The sequence below is a fragment of the Crocodylus porosus genome, unplaced genomic scaffold (genome assembly GCF_001723895.1).
Source record: "Crocodylus porosus isolate Cpor-Errol unplaced genomic scaffold, CroPor_comp1, whole genome shotgun sequence".
Classification (NCBI taxonomy): Eukaryota; Metazoa; Chordata; order Crocodylia; family Crocodylidae; genus Crocodylus; species Crocodylus porosus.
The window spans coordinates 15,175,115-15,201,964 of NW_017728907.1; the positions used below are offsets into that span (position 1 = coordinate 15,175,115).

The following is a 26,850-nucleotide window of genomic DNA, read 5'->3' on the forward strand; positions in this document are numbered from 1 at the left end:
ACCCCAGTACTCTTTCCTGCCATGGCAGGGGGTCGGACTAGATGATCTGCTCAGGTCCCTTCCGACCCTACAAACTATGAAACTATGGTCCATCAAAGCCATGGACCTGCCACTTCAGTAAGCCTAGGCCTCCAGCCACTCGGTATTTTTTTCCAGGGCCAGTTTTAATTTTTTTCTGGAAGATGCTTTATTTTCAGTGGTGGAAACTTGAAGCTGTTCAGTACTAATTTTATTCTAATAGTTAAACGGTAGACAAAAATACCATTGGAGGTAGGTTACAGATCCAACTGAATGGTTCTGCACTTTGTCCCATGTGATCCATATGCATAACACATGCACGCACACATATTCTTTGAGCTTCTTAAGGCTTAGGCCTTGGCTAATCCTGCAAACACTCATGCACTTGCTTAAGTTTGTGAGTTGTTCCCGAGAGCCAGTAGAGCTAACCCACATGGGGCTTATTTTCACAGCTGTTTTCCCTTTAGAAGTGAGAGGAATCATGCAACTGACCTCATCACACAAGCAGCACTCTCAGTAATAGCCATCAGTCACCTGTCTGCCTCCTTACTCAGAGAACTTACCTAAACTGCTCTCCTACCTCTTTCACCTAAGTGCCACTTTTGCACCTCTCTGTTGTACTTCTACACAGGTAGCAGAGCCTGCCTCCTTTCTTCCAGGGAGGAAACCTGTCTGCTCCTCTCTGCAGCCCCTCCTCCTGAAGGCTGCCCAAATGCTGAATGGCAACCAGTGTTGTGAGTCATGTTGTTTCTGGCAACACAAGAGAAATCCAGGAGGTTAACTGACTAGGGTGGAAGGTACTATGATTTATTACAATACTTTTAATGACTCATCTCAGGTTGATGAAGGGATAACAGGACTGATTATCAACATATTAATGTAAAAAAAAAACTCCAGAAGCAAAAAAAACCCAAATGCATTTTATGGGGTTTTGCTCCAGACCAAAATAGATCCATTCTGTTTAAAGCTACCAGTCCATTAATTTCATACATTTACTACATACACACCTATCTTTGGGGTGTCATCCTCTCCCCTCAACGTCATTCATGATAACAGGGCCAAAGTGCAGAAAGAAGAAGCCTTTCTCTCCCTATTCCTAGTCATCACTGCTTGGTAACATAATTATAAAGAATAGTGATGCCTGAGCATTCACACTGTGCTAAACGAGCCCCTTGTAGGGGGGTATGCTGTGCCTGCATATATATCCCATTGCAACTGTGGAATGTATGCCTTAATGCCCACTTAACCCCACAGCAGGTGGCCGTGCCCTTTCCTTCTGTCCAAGGTAAGACCCAATCTCTCCCACTGTTGTTTAAACTCAGAGTATCGCTCTCAAAACTAAGAAGAATCCCGGACAGACATGATAAGTGCTGTGCACACCTGCTGGATCCCCATCAATTTTGAGTTAAAATTTGGACAGCATTTTGATCATGTAACACATTATGTAAGTGCTAAATGTTTTCACTATAGGTGCCCATAATCTCTCAGCCACCTCTTTCTGCTTTTCGCTTCTTAGCAGTGCCATGATGCCAAGGACACTGGCAGGTACGGTTATTTTTGTTATAAAGCCAGGTGAATGTGGCATGCCCACTTGCCGAGCTGGATGTCTCGTATGTTTGGAGTCTGATTCAAAGCACACTGGCAGAGGTAAGCGATGGGATTTTATATTTAAATCTGTTTGTAAACACAACCTCGTGGTACCTTTTGAAAGTGAGCAGAATATCAAGCACAAGACTTTCACTCCCTTTTCCTACATGCTCTGTGGCACTGGAAAAACATTTATCCACCCTGTAAGTGGAAATGCCCTTGGGGGCAACTCACCGAGGTTTCGGGATGGCTCTGGAACAGGAAAGCATTCTGCTAACTATTTCCAGAAACAGAAGAGTGGCGAAGAAGCATCAGAAGGAAGGACTGATGTGTGGCATACTCCTGCTAAGAGGTAGGTGTGAGCACAAGAGAAACTGAAGGAGGTGGTTGCCTTTTAGTAAAAGAGTGAGGTAAATTTTGGCTCCTCAGAAAACCAGTGAAAATGTACAAATACTTTTTGTTGTTGTTGTTGTTTTGTTATTTTTTTTCCTCTTTAAATTCTTCTACCTGTTGAAAATATCCTTCAGTGGGAGGATTTGGGAAGGGGATGGTGGTGGTGGCAAGGGGAGGGGTGGCTTCTACCCAGAAAATAAAGGGAAGAGAGTATAAAGAAGTGTCCAGATTGGCTGAAAAAGCATCCCGACGAAGAGAAGAGAAGGAGACTCTTATTGTGTTTGCTGATTGGTTCCACCTCCAGTCTGACTGCTTCAGCATTAGGAGAGAACCCCTCCCCTCCCACCCCTGCCCCTGAAGGGGACTGGGGTCAGCCAGGGATGCAATTTGCTGGGAGATCAGTTGGAGGTATCAGAGTGAACGCTGCCAGGGCCTTCTGTGGGGGAGGTCACTGATGAGGGGGTAGTAGCATCTTGCCAACCTCCATTAGCCTGGGGGGAAACAAAGACAGCTTATCAGTTGCATGATACCAAACATTAGATATACAGGTTCACCCTCTTGAGCTCACCCACCCCATCCTCAGCTGGCTCCTGCCATGCTCCACGCACACCACTGTTGCCATTGACTTAAGCATTGCTAGGGGTGCCGGGCAGGATTTTTTGAAGGTACATAATGCACCTAAAGATGCAGATTAGGCCTAGTGTTCCTCCTGCCCTGCGGGGTGGCCTTCTTGCAGAGGAATGCAAATTCCACCACTGGCTTTGCTCATCACAAGTTGCGCAAATTTGCCCGGTGTGGTCCCTTTTTCATAAGCCGCAGAAATTCTTTATATAGGTGCTACCATTTTGGTTAGAGGAGACATGCCTATTTTGTGCCCATGCAGATTATCGTACAAGAGAGAGGACACCCCAAAATTAAAGCCAAAACCTGCAGCCCAAACCTGAAAATAGTTTGAACTTTTGGTAAGAATTAAAAAAAAACAGTTCTACCCCAAGCACATGGGACAGGTCTACAGTACTAAAAATTAGACATGCAGCTCACACCCAGTATTGGGTGAGATGTTTGTGCCTTGGCTCTGCTATTATTACCATTTATTTATATTACTGTACCACCTAGATGCTCCCCTCCTAGATCCATTCTGTTAGCTGCAAACACAGAACAAAGCCAGGAAACCAGTATTTGGTCTTTGTGAGAGCCAGTCCATGTTGCTAGAGCCATGCAGTAGAGCCCTGACCCTGCTTCTGCTTCTTTTACAGTCAATTAGGACACTCAGCTTTTTGGCACCTATTACAAGTGCTGCCTATGCTACCAGGTCATAATGTGAATATATACTGGCCTCTCCTATGGGGGTAGGGCACATATGGAAACTTGGAGGAAAAACTCAAACACTGCCTCCCCAGGGAACCTCTCTGAATGCAGCCAGGCTGAGGGTTCTTAGTAAATCCCTTCCCATTTAAAAACAGATCTAGGAAAAGGACCCCAGCATCTGAACTGGCCTTAAGCTTTCTGTGAGCAAGTCTTCATGCAAAGTCTGCCTGCTTAGAGGGACACAAACTTGCTGCAGAACTTGGGATGTTAGCTGGCTTCCCTTATGGCCACCACAAACCCCAGGGCATGCTTCCCTTCTTTCCTTTACAGCAGGTTGTTATTAAATAGGATAAAAAGAGCAAACAAAAATCACCTCCCAGTGCTGTTTATCTTAAAGTGCAATTACAATCTCAATAAGTGACCTCCAGGGCTTTGGGATTTATTCTCTCTCAATGATTCTGCCCCTAATTTGCACTCTTTACAAAGGGAGACAAAGCACAGCAAAACTATTTTTCTGTGGGTTTGACCACAAATTCCAAGTAGGCTCTGGAAGCCCCATCTTTCTGCTTCTTATGTCAGCAGTCCTAGAGATGCCGTGCTCGCAACTTACCCTACAGCCCTGCCGGCTGTTCAGGGAGGCAGCGTCAAATGGGGCTCTCACTCTCCTAGCCGTATCCCAGGCTGCAAGCTGGAGCACTCATCTGCCTGAACAGTCAGCAGATGCAAATGGGAGGCAGTGAATAAAGATGCAGTGCTTTTCTAGCAAAGCCAAATTTTTTTGGCTGTTTGAAGTGGGGCAGGGATATGGGGTTGGCCTCTCCAAGTACAGTATGAGGGAAGGGGAATGGAAGGTTACTACCCACTCCTTGGCTGCTGCCACTCTTCCTTAGCTGCTTGTCCCCTTTGGAGACGACCAGATGCTGCACCCAGAATCCTTACCTCGCTCTGACATTGATTCAGTGCTATGCTCATTAATCCTTCCAAACTCCTGCCTGCACCTGACTTGGCGGCAGCCTCTGTCCTGTTTTAGACATGCCTGAGCCATCTCTCTCTCTCCTCTCTTCCTCTGCACCTTACCTCTGTAGTGCTTTGCTGACGCACAGAATCCATCACTGGCTGTGACAGCCTAACCTAACCTGGTACTGGAAGACCGTTTCATTTGCAACCCAGAAATACGCCAGGGTGCCACAAAGCGGCTAATGTCAGCACCAAGCGCACGTCATCTGCAAGTGGGCCATATGCTGTTACCACCGCTGCCCTAGGCAGGGGCAGGTAAGCTGGGCATGCTTCACCAACCTAAATCACTCCACCAATGGCAAGGCTGGCAAGAAATAACAGCAATGGGAAGAAAGGACACACAGCCACAAAATGCAGGACAAGCATTACCCACTGAAGCCTCCAGAAGGGCAGGACTCCACAAGAGTGAAATATACACAAGCTCTGTTACTGCTGTTAGTCATGGCAATGAAAAAATGCCTTTGTGGGGAAGGGGGACTCTCTCTTATGTACACACACAGAGGCAGGCTGTACATAGATTCACAGTACGTATACAAATGATATGGCCAGCCACACTCCGACAGACTAGACAGACAGTCATACAGGCACATATACTCAAGGGAGGAGGTAACAGAGCAGTTAAGGCGTCTCATGCAATTCCAGAGGTGTCAATTCAAGTCCGGTTCTGAACCTGAGCTGACAGCCACCCCTGCTATAAATGGGTACCCTAGTCATTTGGACTGTCCAATGCAGCCAGATGTGCTGCTAGCTGTACCCCACTCCCCTGTACCTTTGGCTCCAGAAACTTAGGCTGCCTTAGCCCCACTGGCCTGCTGGGCTGTTAAGCTCAGTCTCTATTTTAAATGCTCATACTCAGCCTATAAGAGATGCCCATACCTACCTTCTTTATACATAGAGATGTGCACACGTACACACACACCATTTTACACACTCATAGCCACACTGGGTGTGGATGGGTGCACACATACATGCACACCTGCACATGCATAAGCACATCTGCATGCATATGCAGACTGTATAAAGATCACTGTATTCCTATTATATACACACAATGCATATACCTTTACAGACAGACACACAAGAACAGATTTTACCCAGACACCCGCTGCCGTGGTGTATACATATAATACACACGCGTGTGCACACAGCCACAGCAGCACATTGTTTACTGCTTCCCAGAAGATACAGTAGACACTCTTACACATTTCTGACCACTGCAAGAGGCAGCAATTACCACAGATTATCAGCCCGACAATGACAGGCCGTGTAAAGAGAGACACTGAGCCAACTCTGCAGCCTGGAGACTGGCATATTCAAGTACACTTAGGACATTAATAGCAATTTACGTGCCATCACTGAGGCAAAGCCACAATGGCTCTGTTGGCAGCCTCTTATTTTGAAGCCTGTTATTTGCTGGAGTTACAAGCTATAATCACAACAGAAACTTTCAAAACCCTTATCTTCCGTGACGCACCAAATCTATTTCAGAGCCGTAATTGCTATGTCACCAGAGAGTTTGCTGCTTAATGCACTCAAATGCCATTTAGTGTTTGCAGGGTCATTACAGCTAGCAGATCGGGGGAGGGGAAGGGGGGGTCGTTTAGAACAGGACTACAGTTCCTATTGTGCCAAACTATTTTTAGAGGGGTTTTTTATTCTATCCACTGATGAAATAAGCAAGAGAGAGAAAATCTTTTATACAATCAGTGCCATGCCTTGCTATTTAATACCCCAAAGAAATGCTCTGCAAGTCTGGGAAGCTCCCATTCTACTCAGGACTGGCAATTACACATCTTACTTTTTTAAAGTTCTTAGCTCCTACGCCTTCTCTTTTGTCTAATAGAGAGGCATAGAAAATTCTGTTTCCATAAGGGTGCGGTGTCCTTATGTACATATAGCCTTTCTAATGAGGAGCTACCATCCAAACCGCTGGCTATCCCCTCAAAACACACTGACAACAAAAATTAATGAGGACTGCTATAGCAAAGCATCTGATCCAATGCAGAGAGGGAATTTCCAAGCGAGTTGGATCAGGCATCAAGGAACTAGAGTACCACATATAATACCAGTGGTACTCAACCTTTTGCTCCTCTGGGCTGGATGAGTGACGTGAGGCTGGTCTCTGTGTGCCTGGATTGGGCCTCGTGCTGCCCCATCCCCAGGTGTCCAATTTAAGGCGCATGGCTAAGCTATCCAGAGGGCCCCCCACAGGTCCAGAAATTTGACAGGAGGAAAGTGAAAATTAGTGCTGCAATTGCTCCCCTGAGGCCAAATTTTTGGATCTGTGGAGAGCACTGCATGCTGGATGACATGGGTCCAGAGGTCACATCTAGACCCCAAGGCCAAGGGGTTGAGCTTGCTTGCTCTCCCTCTCTCTCTCACTCACACACACACACACACACACACACACACACACACACACACACACACCCTTGTTAGACTGGACTTTGCGCTGCTCCTTCACTTAATGTTCCTCACAACAACACTAGAAAGAAAGGAAATCATATGTTTAGGCAACAGTCACACCCAAGCATTAGTCTTTGTGAATGGGCTGGGTCTCTAGCCTTGTGCTTTTCAACCAGTGTGCCACAGCACACCAGTGTGCCATGAATTGCTCCCCGGTATGCCACAAGAATTTTGGAATAATGAGAAGAAAATTCTCCAGTCACCTAGTACTATCAAATCAGCCACGTGGATGAGCTATTCACAGAAGACTTGCACATGTCTTGGCTGTAGGGGAGAGAGAGAACCAGCTGAGCAGAAGGAAATTCATCTACTGCGCATGTGATGGCTGTGGGGGGCACGCAGTTTGCGAGCCTTTGAACAGCTGTGCCGCTGTTCAAAGCTGCGCCATGGAATTTTGTTGCAGCAATGAGCTCCAATGAGCTCAGAAGTATGGGGATGGGGAATGCCTTGAACAGGTGTGCCGCAGAAAATTTTTATTAATGTAAGCATGCCTTAGGCTGCAAAAGGTTGGGAAACAAAGCTCTAGCCCATACCTTGAGAGCACACAGTCCCATCAGTTTAGAGGCAATTCCCAACCCCAATGGAAAGCTCAGCCTAAACTTCCTCCCTGAGCTCACTTTCTCTTAGTGTTTCCTGCTACGAACTCCCCTACCATCACTCATGCCTCCTTTATTACCACTTACTTTTGCCATTAGTGTAACGTAGAGAAGAACTGCTGCAGAAACATATGCATAGACACAGTCCTTGCCACAAGTCCTTAGAATGCAAGAACATATACTACGGGGGAAACCCCAGAGACCTACCCAGTCCATCAAGTACTGGAGGAACAAGCATGTCTGGCTGCCTTACTAGAGAAACCAGCTCAGCTCAAAGCCGTCAATGGTAATTTTCTTCCAGTCCATCTCAAGTGGGCCAAGTTGGCCGAAACTGCTGCCCTTTGCCAAGTATACTGACATCCTTATGTCCAATGATGGCAGATGCCAGGGAGGGTAATGAACATGAGATAGATCACTCTATATATACTCGGTTCAATGCTCTGCCTATAAAGCACCCACTTCTACACTGTTGGAGACAGGATACTGGGCTACATGGACCATGGGACTGACCCAACATGGCACTTATGTACTTGTGGAGGGCTCAGTATGTATGTGCATCTGTCCTCAGAAAAGACGCCACATGGGTGATATAGCTGCTCTGTGTCTTTAGGACTGGAGTCCTGTCAGTTCAAAAGCAACCTGGCCCAAGTACTCAGGCAGGGAAGGGCTGGGCTTACCAGCAGGCTGGGCAAAACAATCAGGTTAAATGATCCTTGAAGTAGCTATTTCTAGAATTGCTCCTGCAGGTTCAATGGCACCTTCACAGACAGCAGCATGGGTCACAGCTTGGGCTTCCTGCTGGCCTGGAGGCTGTGCTGGGAGGTGCAAGGCTGCATTTCAAGTTCCCTTTTCCTTCTGTATCTGTTTCAAGAGGTCTTCTTCCTTGCTTTGTGCAGGAACTGTCTAGAAACCCTTAATTCTGGGCCCAAATGTGATAGGGCATAATCCCTATCCTGTCCTTGACTGTTAAAAAAAAAGTTCTAGGGTTAGTTCCCAAACTCACTCCAAACCTGGTGTTCATCTCAAAATACCTACAAAACCAAGCCCTTAGCCAAAGCTGCTTCTTCCTGATTGGTTGCCTCCAGGATCTCCCTCCAGCACCGTATGTGTCTTAGCCTCCTTGTCCTCGGACAACCATCCTCACCCACTTCCAAGTGCTGTTAATGGGGGAAGTGGGAGGTAGAGGGGTCCACAGAGACAGCCTACTCCCTTTTATAGTCACACCATATTCAGCCACTTTTATACACTAACACCCTTCTGAACACAGCCACTCTCTATATACAACCCCTTCCCCCTCATTGCACGTAGGGAAGAACTGAAAATCACTCTGCACTGCACTGCCTTAACTTCGCAATGTTACATTATTTAATACCTCTCACTGTCCAACACACAAAGAATCCGAAGTCAATTATATGCTGATTATATATGTCAGCATATATATGTTGATTATATAGTCTTTCCTTACTAGATCCACAGATTCCTACTCATAGTAGTAATAATGCCTAGCTATTTATGCAGTCCTTTGTATCAGTTATACCCAGTGCATTTTACAAAGCAGGTCAGAATTATAATTTCCAGTTCTCAGCATGGATGTTACTTGCCCAAGGTCACCCAGCAGGCCAGTGACAGAACTGGGAACAGAATCTAGGTCCCCTGAGCCCCAACCCAGTGACTTACCCATTGCCTTTCCTCATGCACCTTGCAGCTTTTAAAAATAACAAATCAGATACTTGCTGCTTAACAAAGCCACTGGTAAATATGCAGATATACATGCTGTACTAGATATATATTTACAGGATGTTACATAATGGAACATGCAGGCAGGTCACAGTTAAAGGTGGTGTGTAGCAGCATGATTTTTAGTCCATAGACGCATGCACTGCGGGTGCATCACTAAACTGATAGGGAAGTGGGAGAGATGGATCTAGAGTATTGCTCTGCTAACATACTGTGATGACTGCTAGTTAATGTTTGAATGATGGTATTGTTTGGCATGTCTCTTGTCTGCTGCCTATTAGTTCATTTATAAACAAAGTATTTTGGCATGGTAGCTAGGCCCTTGACTAACTTAAAGCATTATGGGAGTTTGGCTACCAATTTAACCTATTATTTTACTCTAACTTACTATGTAATAGGGCTGTATGAGGCTTCAGTCCCTGATTCGATTCGGCGGAGGTTCAGCCCAATTTGGTGACCAAATCTCCGAATCCAAACTGAATCAGAGGACCCTTTAATCTCTCTGAATTGATTTGGAGAGATTTGGAAAGATTCAGCGATTCGAACATAGACGCTGCTTTAAATGTTTTTTCTAGGTACCTCTAGGTACCAGGCAGCTCGGCAATGCTGCAGTGCTGGGGTGCATGGAGTGTCCCACAGAAGCGCAGCAGGCTTCCCAGCGCACTCAGTAGCAGACCCAGAAATGGACCAGAAGCACTTCCAGGTCTTCCAGGAAGCATGCGGGAAAGGGCCCCCCTGCACCCCTCTGGCTCAGTAACTGGTGCCTCCTGGGTCTGGGGGGCACCTGCGGCCAATCACCGAATCAAGGGGCGCAGGGGGATCCCCCAGCAAACCCAAAAGTGGACTGGATATACTTTCAGTCCGCTTCTGGGTTTGCTGCCGAGCACATGGGGGTCCCCCCCGCACTCCTGTGGATCGCTCCATCCACCCCAGCACTGCAGCATTCACGAGCCACACTAGTACCTCAAGGTATGTAGAAAAAAAACATTTAAAGTTGTGTCTATGTCCAAATCGCTGATTCTCTGAATCAGCATCAAATCTTCATGTTCAGATTTGGCCAAATTGAAATGGGGACAGTAATCCAAATTAGCAAATCGAATCACTGTCCCCGATTCAGGTGAAATCCAAACTGAATAGGGCCCGCTTCACACAACCTTACTATGTAATACAGACTAAAATATAGAAATAACAGCACATATCCACATACCTCAAGTTGGCATTCCTCTGCTTTTCATATTAATTGAGCAACACACTGGAGTAACCTTCGCTCTAAGGTACAGGGGACGTTTGTGGGGAAATGCCCTGAGGCATTTTTAAATTGTTGTTTTGTATTTAAATTAAGTCTCTATGTGCAAGTCACAGACCACTGGAGACAAAGGAGGGGTGGATGTTGGGGGGAAGAGGAGCCAGCATTGCATTTTAGAACCTTGCAAATAATCCTATCTCCTTGGTTGCAAATTTTGCATGACTGCCTGGAAACACTGGAGAAACAGCTGTAGAAACACGAGCATCAAATCTCAGCTTTCTCCACAGGGAGCGTAGAGGTTTTTAAAGGAGTAGATTAGATATTTTTGCTGACTCTGCCATTCCCAACGCCTTTCTGCCTCTGACCTGCTCCACTCCTCACATGCTCCTCCATTGCCATCTTGCAAGCTGGTCAGTGGCCCACATCCACAAACTCTCCCCCAAAAGCTTTTTTCTTGAATACTACAAGTGCTATAAATACCCAGGTAGGATGTTCAGAAACATTAAGAATTGGCTTAACTTGGCTGCCATTAAAATCAGTGTTGAAAATCCCTCCGTAGAAGTTAACAGGCTTATCCTTTACATATAGAAAATTGGATGGGATGGCAGAAATGGATACATGTGTCGGTGAGTATTTGACTGGAAAGATGAGATGGAAAAGTGCAGTGTACAAGCAGACCTTTAGGATCATGAAGAGGATCATGCCAGTAATAGCTAATAGGGTAAATGACAGTAGCTCCCTCCTGCAAACTTTAGGATATAGAAAGGAGGAAAGTTCTTCTGTAGACTGAGCAAGTCAACAGAAGAGCAACTCCTAAGGTCCGGGAAACGTGCTTCAGGAGCAAATATTTGCTCACAGCTCAGCCACTGAATCATATAACTCGCTGAGTTGTACAGAGAAGGGTGCTTGTTTTGCAAAGCATGCATCCTTTGATGAAGGATGCTCTCTGTCAGCTTCCCATAGGTGCCTCAGCCTGAAAAAATGCATTGCACAACCCATTCCCTGTTGAAAGCAGCTGATGCAAAATCAATTATACACCACAATATTGACCAAAGACACTATATGACAAACACTGCCATGTAAATAGAAACGTCTATGAATAATGGTGTTTATAAATAAAAAATCTGCACATTAATGAACTTTAAAAATTGGCTGTACATTAGATTTTTGAATAATCTATACATAAGTCTGTCCAATTTTCTTTGCTAGAGGGTTCTGGAAAAAAAAGGTTAGATTCATAAAAGAAATTTCAAAAGGGATTGCTTTAAGATGCTTATAGCTCATTAGCTAATTAACAGATTGATTTGTGTATTTGCAGAGATCTCATTTTGAACTGAAACACTGTGGGGAAGATGCAATACATTATCCAAATCCAGCCAGTCTTGGCTTAAATGTAAATGTCAGCTCAACTTAACCACGAATGTGCTATGGGGCTTCCATAATATTATATATTTATTACACCGATGTAGCCGTGTCCTGCATGGATTTTTCCATCATAACAGGTGCACTCCACTGAATAATATTTCAGTCCTTCAAAAAAAACGATTCAATTCATTGCAGGAAAAGTAGCATTTGGGGCTGGGATTTACAAAAGAGGCTGTGGGATTCATTGTGATATGGACTTCTAAATTCTTTAGACTCCTTTGAATATCCCAGCCTTAAAGACAGAGACAGAGACAGAGAGAGAGTGTAAATATGCCTCCGTCTGGGGCAGAGCACGGTTTTTTTTAAAATGATATCCAAAAAACACCAACAAGCAGTTGCCAAATGGAAGGCAAGATAATGTCTTCTGCAGAAGCTGTAACTGGGAGTTTGGGGAAACAGATTCTAATTATCCAGGCTGGCATTTGGCCATGACCCCAGACATAACACTCTATGCTCCTAGAAGAACAGAGGGACCTTTGAGGCCTGAGCTGGCAGACTCGTGGGGATGGAGGTTCTGAGCCACACTAGCTCACCTGGAGGTTCTGGTGGCAGGATGTCAACCAACTGGTCATATCTACCCACAATTACCCCAGTGTGTAGGAGTGGCTCTACTATACCATCCCTGTGGAGGTTACAGCCTGCTTCTCATGGCACAGCAGCCCAGCTTCAAAACATGTTTGGCATCCTAGGGCATAAGAAGAAAGCAGCCCTTACATTCCAGAGTTTGATGATGAAAGCTTCCAGAGAGCCTTCATTGGGAAGAGCTCCTTGCACTCTTCCTCCTGCATTCACAGAGTATGGACAGACAGGCTCCAGCCCTTAATAACCACCAACCAAATGACTGGGCTAACATCTCACTTAGCATTCCAACGTCCTCATGGCCATGCTGAGACACACATCTGCCCTACTAACAAGGGAGGTCATCATCAGGACAACTGGTTCCTCACTGCAACAGGACCCCTATGCCATTACTGAGAAGGGGAGCAAACCCGCAAGGGTCTGCCAGCCAAACAAGCCCAGGCTAAGGGAGGAAAAGACCTGAGCAAGCACTCACCCTCCCAGAGCCAGCAGCGATGGCAATAGCAGGAGCCAGGGGCTAACACAGAAATCCTGCAGTCCCAGCAGCAAGAAGCCACCCTGAGGCTGCCTGTAACAAGCCAAATCAGGAATCACCTGCGAGTGCTTTGGGAAACGGGACAGCAGCAGGGGGTGGGACAAAGGAACCATATAAATACAGGCCCTGCAAGCTGCAGCTGCGAGGAGCTCCTCAACCAGGAAGCTGCCAAGGAGGGCTGGTCAGACTGCTGCGCTGCCTGGGAGCTACAAGCCAGGCTGTGCAAGCCTATGGGGGGACATAACCCAGAGCACGGGTTATGTTGGCACCCAGGGAGGGCTGCCCTGGGTTTCTGCTTACCCCCCCCACCCCCCGGTGGGGGTGGAAGATTTTCCTGTTTCAAGTGAATGCGTACTGATTGTCCATTTCTTGTTGTTAGATTACCCAGAAGACAGTTTGCATTATAACATGGGGACTTCTCTTCTGGCTCTAGTTCAGACCAGTGGTTTGGGTTGGGACTGCAAGGGGAGGTGTTTGGAGGTCCCATTAGTGCCCTAGGGGCACGTACTTGCCTTGAGCCCCTCTGGGGGCAAGCTCAAGGCATTCTGAGGAAGTACCAAGCCCAGAACAGGGCAGAGCGCGGGTGCCAGCAAGCTTGGAGCCCAGAGCAGGGCAGAGAAGGCTCAAGGAGGACCAGGACAAGGCTGGGACCCAGAAGCCTGGTCCACTGCAGTGGGCCTCAGCTACAGGACCCAGCCAATTGAAAAAGGGGCTGAGGTCAAAAAGGCTGAGCCCAACAAGCATATACAGGCACCCCAAGACATCTAGTTAGTTCCTGAACCAGGGGCTGAGACCTAGCTTTGGAAGCCCAGAGGCAGCCTGCCTCAGATATAAAACATAATATCAAGTCATGGTGGGTGAGAAAGGGGAGAGATCCCCAGAAGGGTGGACTGAGCTGGGGCTGAGTAGCCACTCCCTGGGAAAAGCATCTTGTTACACTCACAAGGGGGGAACCACATACTTTCACTGCTCACCGCCAAGGAGTACTTCACTGAAAATGCAACAGCACAGACTACTGGCACTATTATTCAGCCAAATATGCAAATGCCTCTACAGCACATACAAAGACAAATGAACCAGGCCTAACCTGTCGCTTCCTTTGAAGTAGTAGTAGTTTCCATTTTAACAAATGAGGAAGACAAGGCAAGGCAAAGCTCAGGTCCACATTTACAAGACTAGCCTTAAAGTGCTGAAAATGTTGCTTTTTGAATTCGTAGTTGGTAGGAAGGGCTCTGATCTGACACACAGGTGGACACAGGTCTGAATACTTGCTTTGTCCAATTTAGCACAGGGATTCCCATGTCCCAGGTGAGTGAGTAATTTAACCAGCAGGATAATGGGGTGTCTCTTCTCTTTCTCATTTTCACAAGCACAGACACAGGCATGTCCTCTCATCTTTATTAGAAATTCCATCTGAAAAATCTTCCTAAAGCAATCTCCAATTAATTCAATGTTTCTGCAAAACATTTTTGGTTTTGATTAAGTTTTTCAGCAGAAAGAAGTTTCATCAAGAACTTTTCAGCTGGCCCTACCCATTTCACACAAATGTGTTTCACTGAAAAAGAGGCTGCTCAATATCCCTTCATATTTTGAAATAACACAAAGCACCACGTTAACGGCAAAGTTAATGATAAAATCCAAGAGCTCAGAGTTCCAGTCCTGAGCCTTTGTCTCCAATTCCACCATTATTGTAACTCCACAGTATTTCCCTAGCAGAAACAAGTTGGTGTGTTCTGGGGTGTTGGAGCAGGGCCAAATGTCAGAAGAAACTGCTGGGTTGAAACAATATCATGATTAGGGAAGAACACCTGGTTTTTGAAGTTCTTTGCTCATCCTCAACATGGCAAAGCACAGCACCCAGCAGCTCTAACCTTGACATGGTAGGTCCCATCTCCAGGAGCAAAACCAGAATGGAGTCTTTGTGGACTATGCAGTTGCCTCTCTGCTGCTATTTTCAACCTGCAGGCTAGTCTATGGGTCATGGCCACTTCATAATACAGTCCTCACAAGGTTCATTAACTGATCTTTTCCTCCCTGTCATAGCAGGGCTGCAAACACTCCACTTAGTTCTGGACACAGTTCTTCAGCTCAAGGTAGCAGGTAAGCTGTAGTGGCAGCAGACATTCTGCTTGACTGTCCAAGGCTTGTTTTCTTACCTGTTGTGTGACTCAGACTGCTCACAAACTTCCTGTGCTTCACACCAGTGCCCCCATTCTCTCTAAGCAACCCTAAAAGCCCAGCTACTAACACAACTGAATCCTGCATATGCTTATGTCCCAATTCTGTGACTCAGGCCTACCCTTTCATTAGGTTATTTGCTATACTGTTGTACCCTGCTCTCTGAGGACAACTACAACCACAGTTCAGATCACTAGGCACTTGTCCTTCCAGGTTCAAGTCCATGAGAAGTTTCTCTCTTCCCTGCCCCACAGCCCTTTCTTGATGACACCCATTCATTTTATGAGTCAAAAAGCAACTTCATGCTAGTGGTTGGTGATGCTAGTGCCACCTGGGATATGAAAATCCAGCTGTTTTCTTTCTGCATCAGACATCATTGCTAGTAATAAAGATTTTACAGTTGGGATATAGCTGACGATTTCGATAATGATGTACTGGGAGATAAGAATCCAGCTATTTGAGCTCTGCAGAGCTAACAGGAATAACAACATGGGCTCTGTTACCAAACATAACAGCTGCAACCACAAAAACAGATCTCTGGAGTAAAGAAGGGGCCTCCTGGAACTGATTATCTTGATTACAACGGCATTTCAGGATTCTGTGTTCCTAAGGAGATGCAAAATCAATGCACTAACAGAGGTAGAAAGACCACGGTGGAGCAGCTTTTCTTACTGCAACTGTCATCACATTATACTATGATATAGCTGGATAACATAATATACCTTGTATTTTCCAGCCCTCAAAAATCTCTGCAGATCAACTTAGACTTAACAACCTACACTAAGCAAGAACTTCAGCAACACAGTTCTCATTCGGGTCTGATTTCACCAGCCTTGGAAGGCTTATAAAGGACAGTTTAAGATGCAATCAGTAAAGCACAGGTGTATATATTACTAGCAACTTTCATTCATGCCCTCCTGCCCTGCTTTAGTTTTCAGATGGACAGGAGGTTCTTCTTCACTTCCTGTCTTAAGGTCACTGCTATCAAGCAGCTATCAAGTAGCCCCTGTGTTTCAAAGGGTGGGTGTCTTGCCTTATATACAAACACAGTTTCTTAAACACTATTAGACTTGATGGGCTGAAAGGAGTGATAGAAATTGCATAGGGATTAGTGACGTGTATAGTATCATCATGTCAGGACTGTCCATGAGACTAATTATTCATGGGGGTGGGCAGAAGTGGGAAGAGACCCCTTCCAAACCTGGTCTCCGCCTCTACCCCCACCTGAGACACCTCCAGGTGCATCCGACAAACAAGCAAAGGGCAGTGCTGCGTGTCACTCCAACTAGGGAAACTCCGACAGGACAATATATGTAACGCTGGACAACAATATGTAACCATTTTTTAATGCAGTGGTGCTCAACCTTCTGGCCCCATGGGCCAGGTGAGTGGCGCAGACCTGGGTTGGATCCAGCATAAGGTCTGAGTATGGGGTTGGTTCATGGGTAAGATTCAGCTGCACACTGTCCAGTCCTGTGCACCTGGATCCAGCTGTGGAACAACCCCGCCCCCAATCCTTTGCCAGCCCAACTGTGTGCCAAAATGATCTAGTGTGCAGGGCAAGCTCATTGGTCCGTAGAGCTCCCCAAACATCCAGAAATTTGGCAGCAGAGGAATGGCAATTAACACTACCATTGATCCGCTGCTGCCAAATTTCTGGACCTGTGGGCAGACCCACAAGCCAGATGAGATGGCTCGAAGCGCTGGATCTAGCCCACAGGCTGGAGGTTGAGCACCACTATTTTAATACATTCTTCTTAAGTGCCAGCCACCTGCCCTCTGCCCAAAGAACACCACTCCTTTGCCCAATCCTTGTGGTTTGTCAACATGTTTTCCCCTCCCAACAGATAGCCAGCAAGGCCCTTATGTTCATAAACTGAAAATGGAAATGTGCAGCATGATCGCAGCTTCCAAGTTGCAGATATGCTCCAAGTCAATCTGGATCGCTTCCCTTGCTGTTGCTGGCCTGAAGTATCAGGCCTGAGCCATGCTGCACTGCTCTACCCAGCCTTTTGGACTGAAGTTGGGTGTTGACTAGAAACTCCCCTCCTCGTGTTGCTTCCTTCCCCTCCCCCAGCCCTTTGAAGAAAATTCCCCTTATATTTTGGCTTAACACAGAAGACAGTTATTTTCAAATATATCTCTGACAGTAATAAGCTCAACCTCTCCTGGGGGGGATTTTAATTTATACAAAAGTATCATATCTTATCATGATCAGCCTCTGATTCATTTACTCTTCGGTATTAAAAAGCCAGAAAGGGAATAAATTCAGCTAACATAGAAATTAATGTGAAACGATGGGCTCTTTCATGTGGCATTTTCAACCACAGTTCTTGCAAGGGCTTATGTAATCAGACATAATTATCTGCACATGTTCAGTTACATTACTTCACAAATCCTCGTTGGCCCTGCCCAGTGACGTCAGGCCTCACTGGTAAGCTCCTAATGTCCATTTTCTCAGCATGGCTGAACTGCGAGAAAGAAAGCATCGAATTGAATAGGCAAGGGTTCTACCATTTTCCTTTCTATGCGCCGTGGGTGCTCTCTCTCTCTCTTGCTGTGCTCTGGTAGGGCCTTTACCCATCCTAGCGAAGTGAGGATCACATGCAATTGTTTCCTGCCTACTGGGAAATCTCTAATTTGACTTCCCAGAAGAAATGCAAAAGGACTAAAAATGGACTGTTGAGCCCAATGTACCAATCCGGACGCAGACAGATGGTAACGGCATGACACTGTATCCCACCTGGGTACCCTTGACGTTGGGCTTTTGAAGCCCAACACTCTCCCTTAACCAAAAGGAGAGAGAGACTGGAGAAGCTGTTTTAATGCTTCCACTCGTATCACATCTCGTTCTCAGTGCCTTTGTTCTGAAATGACACAAACTCCTGGAGAATGCCTGCCGGGGCCGATGACATCCCCTACTGGAAGTGGTTCACTTAGAAAGGATCCCTTGGTGGTCAAGGTATAGATTCCTGAAGGTTATCCAGAGAAACAGGTCTCCCTTGCCCCTGCCTCCAAAAGGCTTCTCTGAATGTTCTTGCTTGCTCACTTTCTCTCCTTCCCCCACAACAAGCATAAGTCACATACACAGAAAATAAAACACACTGCAGACAAATTTCCCTTGTTCAAATGTCCCCCCTCCACCTCAGTCTCTCTGTGACCTCTAAAGGGGCCAGAAAAAAACCACACTCCACAAGAACAGCCTCCTTTTTCAGGCTGCCCTCTTGTCCCAGCTTGCTGTCACCGCCACTGAGATGGCGGACGATTGATCTGAGAAATGAAGTTGGATTGCTGTCCCGAATCTACACTCGGTTCTCCTTGTGTCTGTCTGATCGATTTCACTCTGTACGACACAGCTTGTCGCTATGAATTTTCATGCTAGTCAGGAGCCGCCAGCGCACCCAAGAACAAGTAGAAGATGTTTTTAAACTCCCCCCTCCTCCCCTTTTTTTTTTTTTTTATCCTCATCATCATCATTTTTTGGCTCAAGACAGTGGCTGGGGAAAGGTTATTTTTAGACAATGGCTTGGTCTGTGATGGGCTCCAGCCATTGGGCTCCTTGTGGAGATTTCAAGGCTCAGGCTTGCGATGACATTTCCTACCACTGTTCTACTAGGTGTCACCTGTTTAGCAGCTCCTCTCAGCTGAACGCATGTGGCCGCAGGTGCCATGCAAACACTGATTGCGTCTGACAGGCCTAGACGCCAGCTGCCTGCATGAAGCCTGCCCAATCGCCACTTTTTGTGGGCAGAACTCTGCCGTTGGCGTGACCGATACAGAAGCAATAAACTAGGTGACCGTAAAGCCAAGACAAGTCCTAGTAAGTGGCATTCTAAGCCCTTTGGCTTTGAAATAATTGGTAGTGAGAGAACAAAAATGAAAGGAGAGGGGAAAAAAAACAAGCCTATTTTTCTTACACTGATGCCCTGCGGACTATACATCTGACTTGCTGCGAGCCCGTCACTGTATCCTCCTGTCTGGCTGATAACATGGCGAAGGGTATCCACCTAAACAGACCAACAACAACAAAGAGAAAAAATTAGAGAGAGAGAAATTATAAGGCAAAGCTGCTTTGATTCACATTTGACGTGTATTTAAAGAAAAAATATAGCACTATCATTTTCAGAGTGGCAAGGGGGACAGAAGATGGAGGACACCCTCACTTCCCTTTCCAACCCACAACCCCACCCCACTGGTATTGTCACACCCAACTGTCAGCTCTGAGCACTGCAACTAAGACATTCGGGGAGGAAAGAAAATGCAACAGGGGCAATAAGACTTGCTGGTGTTACATGCTGCAGCTAACTCAGGGAGTAGACTTTATTTCCCTTTCCCTTCTCCTGCCCCACCATCTTCCTCCTACCCAGGGACCAGGAGGCGCACATCAACTGAAGAGGGTTGCCTGACTCAATGTGTAGGGTCGGCAGTTTCCTTAATTATTTCTGGAGGGCATGGAGAGTGTGCATACCTACCATAGCAAAAGGGCAAGCATCTCTCCCCTGCTGTTCTGTCCCCATACACCAACCCCCAAGCTACTGGCTGCACCAGTGATAAGGAGAGGGGCTTTCAATCTCTGGCAATATGGAGTTTTTGGTCACTGAAAAATGTTTCATGCCCAGACCATGGGAGGACCACATACCTTTGCACTTTCACCAATTGTTTTTTGTATTTTTATAATAAAGGTTTAAAAAGCCAAAAATTAAAGAGATAAGCTGTCTGATCCCCATCTATGACACTCTTCTCTGCATCCAGGGTTGCAAAAGGAGCGACTCTGGCTTAAAAAACTCTTTGCCAACATGAAAGTAGTTGAATGGGAGTCATCTCCTAACTTCTGTAAACGCTAAATGCCAAATGGACCCATGAAATGGTTGGGCGTGGATGGGAAGCAAGAAGCTTATAGAAGACATTACGTGCATCTAAGACTGTTAACAGGCTGGGCCCTCTTTTGTCCAAAGCATGGATCAGCACTTCAGAAATGATGCCCGAAGTTCCTTCTGTGTCTTGCTGGACTCTAAGAGGTTTTGGTGGCTGCCTAGGCCTGGGTGTTTTGTATTTAATTAAAAATGCATTTGTACATTTCAGCATTTCTTTCCTTTCAGTAGACGCCTAGTTTCAGCATCGAACAAACGAGTAGAAGCCTTGGAAATGAGACACCAGTCAGAACATCTGGTCCTTACCTTGAAAAATAAAGCAAACAAGCTAAACCTCAGCTATTTTTGTTTTAGCACATGCTTGTTCTTTGAAACTTCCTTTTCTCCTAATGTGACTATCAAGCCAGAGCCAAATGCATTCACAAAGTGTGGGCAAGATTCCCAAAGACAATGGTTGTTGGTTTGGTTGGGGGGAGGGGGTTTTGGATTTTTTTTTCAGTGTTGGTTTATTTGATTCGTTCATTTGCACCGTTAAGATTTCACTTTTTGGACGGAAGTGGGGAATGCCAATACAATCAAGGGCTCTTCCAACACTAATGCATTCACTGGCCGTACATCGGATGAGTCCCTACCTGTGACTGCACGTTGGCTCCAACCTGGGCCCCTTGGTAAGAATCCCCATTGAGTGACTGCACGCTCATGAACAAATCTCCAGAGTTTGACATGTTAAAAGAACTGGAAGAACCTGGAAAGGAAAGAGTGAGGCACCTGAATCATAGAAAGGAAAAGAATCCACCCCGTGACTGTCAGCCAAGAGGAAGGAACGACATGCAAAGCAACCACAAAACAAAACAAAACACACAGTCAGGTTAGTAGTATGAAGAACAGAGCAAGCAAAAAAAGGGTGCCCTCTTGAGGTTATACAAAGCCACAAATTATTACATCGCAATGTAAGGTATGTCCTTCAATGGCTCCCCGCTTTGGAGTAGATTTTTTCCCCCCCCCACACACACTGGCTCAGATATCCAAAACCCAGCCTAGAGGATCAATAGTGCCATTCTCATTCATCTTAAGGCATTCAAGTCCTTTAGGCAGCCTGAAAATCTGTGTCATTGGGTACGTTGCTGCTACAGACTGCTGTGTAGAGTAGAGATACCCAAACTAGTTTTTAACAAGCTATCCCAGGTACTAAAAACAGAGGTCTTCTCAGCAGGGTAAATTAACCCACACTGAGGTCTGCGATGCTGTTGCTAGACTGCCCCCACTACCCAAGTCATGTATCTCTACATTATACTGCAGTCTGCAGGAAAGACACACCCAGAGTCTTTACTCACCCCAAGGACAGAGCTCCCACTAATTTAACAGGAGGTCTCTCCAGTGGGTTGAGAGTGGAACATGCTCTTGAGGACATCAGAGAAAAGGGTGTGTTGCTAACCTCCACAATCAAATAACTGCTGTTCTATTTCACAATGTGGTGGTAGCAGCACTCCATGAGCTACAAGGTCAGGCTGTGAAGTTACCTCTGTAGACTTCAATCGAAGTCCCACACTTCCATGATGGCAGGTTATAGGTTAGGCAAAATAAGTAACATGATGGACCATGAGAGAATGTAAGGTTCCCCTGTCCCTTTCCATGCCAGCTGCCTATCCACAGTGAGCTCTGCAAGCAAATTACAGATCAGGAATCCCACCGCATGCACCAGTCGCCACATTACAAAAAGAAATTACAATAATGGAGGCAACTAGGTGGGACGGAAAAAAAAATGTCTTTGGAGAAACAAGAAGGTTTTCTGCTTCCAGCTGTGAGGTAATTGAGCACCTCCCCTGCCCACTGAAGGGGAGAAAGAAAAAGAGCATACAACTGGAATGCAGGGGTGGGGGAAGATTTTAAGGGATTATTTTGAAACTATCGTGCAGCTCAGCGAATTAAGTGTGAGAAAGCTCGACGTGCAAAGTTTGGTTATCAACATGACATTAGCCTGGACACGGAGAGACTTCAGGGGCCCAGGTCAGCTCCACTGTATGGTTAAACCCCCAAACAGCTCGAATTTTCCCCCACATCAAACCCAAAGATTGGCAACCATCGTCTTTGTGGAACTGCCCAGTAATGGTTTGTGTGCAAGCTCTGAAAAACAACTGATAATCTGTATCTCTCGTCCCACCATGGAGACAGAGTGAATACTCCTGATCAAATCCCTGGCCTGAGAAAAACAAAGAAGCCTCATCTGATCAAAGCAATTTTTGGGATGGGGCAGGAAGTGAACATGGGGTCTGTGCTGTCAAGTAATTGGCTTGCCCACTTACTAACCTTGCTAAATTCCTAGACCTAAAATGCTGGAGACTCTTAAGTGAAAGAGGAACAGTGGAAAAAAACCCTGGTCATACCCAGTTCATTCTCCCTTTCAGCATCCACGCTCTGCCCCTGTGTGACACAGGATACTGGGCAAGATGGACCTATGGGCTGATCCAGTAAATGTTCTTATGTATGCTCTAAGGATCTCTTCAGAGGAGCTGACTGTGCAAGACTGTGGAACCTCTCAAAAATGAAGAGGAGCTGAGAAGATCACTGACCGGTAAGAGCTTGATCCATAGTCTGCTGCAGTCAACAAAATATCATAGTACTTAGGGTTGGAAGGGACCTAAACAGATCATCAGGTCTGACCCAGAACAGAATGAATCCCTCTGACTGCAGTGGGACTGGGATCAGACCCTAACTATGTTAGAAAGAATACAACACCCCAGTTAGACATAGCCTTGGCTGGATGATATAACTGGTTGGGTCTTGCTTTGAGCAAGGGGTTGAACTAGATGACCTCCTGAGGTCCCTCTCAACCCTAATTTTCTACGATTCTAAAGGCTATGGTGGATCGTGTTCTTGATAAATGCTACCCAATATGTTGCAGAGAATACTCCACTCTTCTGTTAAAACTGGTAAAAGCTGCTCGGTAGACACCTGCAACTCCTGTAGCTCTTGCTCAACCAGCAAAGGCCTCCTATCATCCCCCAGTGCCTATGGTTATTTATTAAAGTGTTTCTGTAGTATAGTAGTTAATCATGTTTGCCTCTCATACACAAAGGCCTTGGTTTGAAACCAGGCAGAAACAGTTGGATCAATTTTATCCTGCATGAGCAGGGGGTTGGTTAGAAAAGCTCTTGAGGTTCCTTCTAGCCCGACTTTTCTATGAGCCAAAAGTAGTATCTTACAGGCTATAACTTTGATCTCCTCTAGCACCCTTCCCCTAAGAACATGAAATTTTAATTAAGCCTCACAAGAAGCAAGGGGAATACTGCTCTTCTCCTTTATTGGAATGGAGAGGCAGAGTGCCTCTCACAAATGTAGCACAAGTCAGTGGCAGAGCTGGAAAGAGAATCCAGGATTCTCTGCGCTACCGGACAACAAGCTGTCCCAAGCAACAAGGAGTTGTTTTTTTTCCTGCGTGTTCCCTCTCCAATATAGCAACTTCTTTGTCCACACCTGCCCTTTAAAAATAATAAATAAAAATGGCAAACTTAACTGATATTTTATTGAAAGTTAACAAGCCAGATTGTAAAATGTGTGTGTGTATGTGAGGGAAGGGGGTGGGGGGAAAGAATAAAATAAACAGCAGCAAACTCTAATTCTGAATAGCACCGGTGTCTTAGAAATCATGAGAGGCATGAGCTATGCCATTTACAAGATATACACTGCTATTGGCACAGAGTATTTTTACAATATATGTGCATATATAAATGGTAAATATGTCTTACTGCCAATGTAGATGCAAAGATAAATATGCGCATACCAATGGACTGCATGTACAGATGCATTTGTATCAAAGCAGTAATTGCCTTTTACACCATCTGCAGTGCTGTTTCAGCATTCTGCCACCTAGGTACAAGGCATGTGTGAAAATTATGAGGGCCCAGGGTCTCTGAGAAGCAGCTGAGAAGGGGCTAATGTACTGGCGTAGCAAAGGGGGGGCAGGCAAGAATGCCATCAAAATAAAGACTGCAGTGTGAATGAGACATGGGGCCTGGGTTTAGAAAATACTATCCAAATGCACCAGTCTGTTGAGGCTCCACTTACAGATCCAGTCTGTCACCCTAAGGGACCTGCATTTAACAGCAAAAGCTTTGAAATGGTCCCACCTTGACCTGGAAGTCCTCATGAAATAGAACGTAACAATTGTCACGTAGCTTGTAAGCTCTTTGGGGAAGGTTCTGTCACCTTTGGCCAATGTCTGCATAGAGCCTAATGGGATGAGCTATGATCCTGGAATGGGGCTCCTGAGAAATCTCACATGACAAATATTACAATAAGAGAAGGCATAACACAGCATGCCAGGAAGAATGCTTGGAACTGATGCTGATGTTTAACATCTGTGGTTTAGTATTAAACCAAGATCTATTCACCACGATTCCTTTAACTGGACTCCCAATTCCACCAACCTCATTAGCTTCTTATCCATTGCAGCTCCTTTCATTATTTTCATGAGCTTGCTCCCGAGTTATTACTAACATGAGGTGTATGTGAGGTAGGGAAGGACAAGATTACAGTTAGCATGTATTTGAAGAGTACCAAATTCTTAGGGCAATGAGGCTCCAAAGTAGTATAACTAGTTGTAATGGGATGACAGTAAAAAAAAATACTAAATTTGAGATAAATATCTGGTAAAATGGCAAGGCTTAGGTGGAACAGTCTCCCATGGAAAGGGATGGAAACTTAGACATGTGGCACATTTGAAACCAAATGGTTCAAGATGCTAATATGTCATTGGAGAAAAGCCTGCAGGGATCTAAGGGAGATTAACTACCTATAATCAAATTATAGTTTCATAGTTTCTAGGGTCGGAAGGGACCCAAGTAGATCATCTAGTCCGACCCCCTGCCATGGCAGGAAAGAGTACTGGAGTCAAACGACCCCAGCAAGATGTTCATCTAACCTCCTCTTAAAGACCCGCAGGGTAGGGGCCGGCACCACTTCTCTTGGAAGTTGGTCCCAGACCCTAGCCGCCTAGTTCTTTTCCATCTTTGATATCTGAGATTATTACATCCAGTTCAAAAATCTTTTCCCTGGTATTCAACAGTTCTTGTGTACTTGTTTATTGCTGCTCATGTTACCTTTTTTTTTGAACATATTCTTCACTCTCCCACCTAATTTCCCACCTTCACCACTCTTCAATGCTCTTTTCAAACCTCTGTTGTTATATCTTTCTAGTGATGAATGATTCTAGTGAAATTTCTGGTGGATCTTTTGTTCAATGGGCTTTATAAAAACATAAAAATTGTGTCCGTGACAGTTGCACCCATCTTAGCTAAAATCACATGTAGTTTTCTTTCCTGTATTTTGCATTAAAATATCCAGGATGTGAATAATGTAAAAGGCTTCTGTCACACTGAATATGGGCAAGTCAAAATAGCCAAGATCAAAACCTAATGACCATAAGTTTGCTCACAGCTACACATATAGGACTCCCATTTAAGGAACCAAGAGCATAGCACATTTCTTGGAGAACAGAACCTGGCATCACAGATATGTTTTTCTCCAGCATTTCTACCATCATCTAAAATGATAAGAGAATTAATTGAACTAGCTCCTCAGTGGGTAATTTCACTGGAGGCATAGCAGTTCACATCAGCTGAGGATATGGCCTTCAACACTGAATTTACATATCAGCTCTAATGCTTGTTGTGTCTTTGTGCATATCACACTTAACATGGTCACTGAAACTACTATCAACATTTACACAGCACCAGAAGGGCATGGCACTTTAAAATTGAATGACCCAGTCCCTGCCCCAGTGAGGTTACTAACTGAATTCCCGAGTAATACAAACAGGGGATATAGAACACACAACACAGGAAGGTGGGAATAACAGAAGACAGGTGAAGTATCAATAATCATATAGTGCAGAAGGCTGGCCAGCATTTCAGATTCAAAGGGGTTGGTAGACTATAACTGCCCCCCTCAATAAGCAGTGTAAAAAAGAAGACATTAAAATAGAAAGGGAACAAAGGTAGTGGCCACTTGAGACAGTTTTAACCTGCACCTCTGCTACTCTGAACATGAGAAAGCAACGGGTGCTGGTGTGAGGTTCTTCAGCACTCAGGTAGACCTGCAAAATGATCAATGTAAAATATCATTCATCCTTTCCCTATTCCGTGACGTCCCCACAAAAGGGAGTGAGCCCTCTCCCAGTCTGGCAGTACAGAGAGTGACCCACTAGAAACTTGGATGGGCTCTTTCTTCTCTGCTGTCATCATTCCCAGTTTTTACTTTAGATGTTTCTTATGTGAAGCCTGGTGATTTGGCCTTTTCTAATACACCAGCAGTCCTGGAACTCTGGGATGGGCTTTCCCAACAGGCAGCATGACTGGAGCTGCCATCCCCCCCTAGATTTTTTTCCCTTCCTATCTTGATTTTCTTATATTTCTGAAATTTGCCTCTTTCTCCTCCCCCCACCAGCCTTATTTCACCTCTCTTTCTCCAATCCCTCTCCTCTGCTTGCCCATTGCCATTTTGCTTTTGTTATTACAAATGAATAAAATGTCAATTTTGCCTATGTACATCTCAGTCAAGCCTATCAACTGGTTAGTATCATACTGGTGTCTAAGAGGTGATTAAGGAGGGCTGCCATCTTTAAATGTCACTTTCACATAAAAATACTTCCACTTCCCCATAAAACAGTGACAGTAAAAGGACCCAAAATCAACAGAAGGTAGTTCACTTGCACAAGCTTGTGTACTTTTCAAAACCACAGGATTTAGGCATAAGAAGTATCTAACTTGTCAATCATACATAGGCCTGGCATCTTAACAGGGCAATGAGCCTCTGTTTAAAAACTAGGATTGGACTGGTGGAAACTGGAAGGAAATAATCAAAGGGACTGGATGGCTCATGGCATGCAAGATAGAG

At 45.4% G+C, this 26,850-nt stretch overlaps 1 protein-coding gene across 4 annotated transcripts in view; it reads right to left on the reverse strand.

Moving 5' to 3' along the window:
• Positions 1 to 153: 153 nt before the first annotated feature.
• PBX1 (PBX homeobox 1) overlaps positions 154 to 26,850 on the reverse strand; it is a 256,902-nt gene continuing 230,205 nt past the window's right edge. For 3 of the 4 annotated variants that reach the window (XM_019530844.1, XM_019530841.1, XM_019530842.1), the window contains 3 exons: positions 20,589 to 20,701; positions 19,003 to 19,092; positions 154 to 2,489 (listed from right to left, as the gene is read on the reverse strand). In XM_019530844.1, the coding sequence (XP_019386389.1) occupies positions 2,397 to 2,489; positions 19,003 to 19,092; positions 20,589 to 20,701 (296 nt within the window). In that variant the 3' untranslated portion in view covers positions 154 to 2,396. The remainder of the gene's footprint in view (positions 2,490 to 19,002; positions 19,093 to 20,588; positions 20,702 to 26,850) is intronic. The other variant, XM_019530843.1, reaches the window with a different exon arrangement.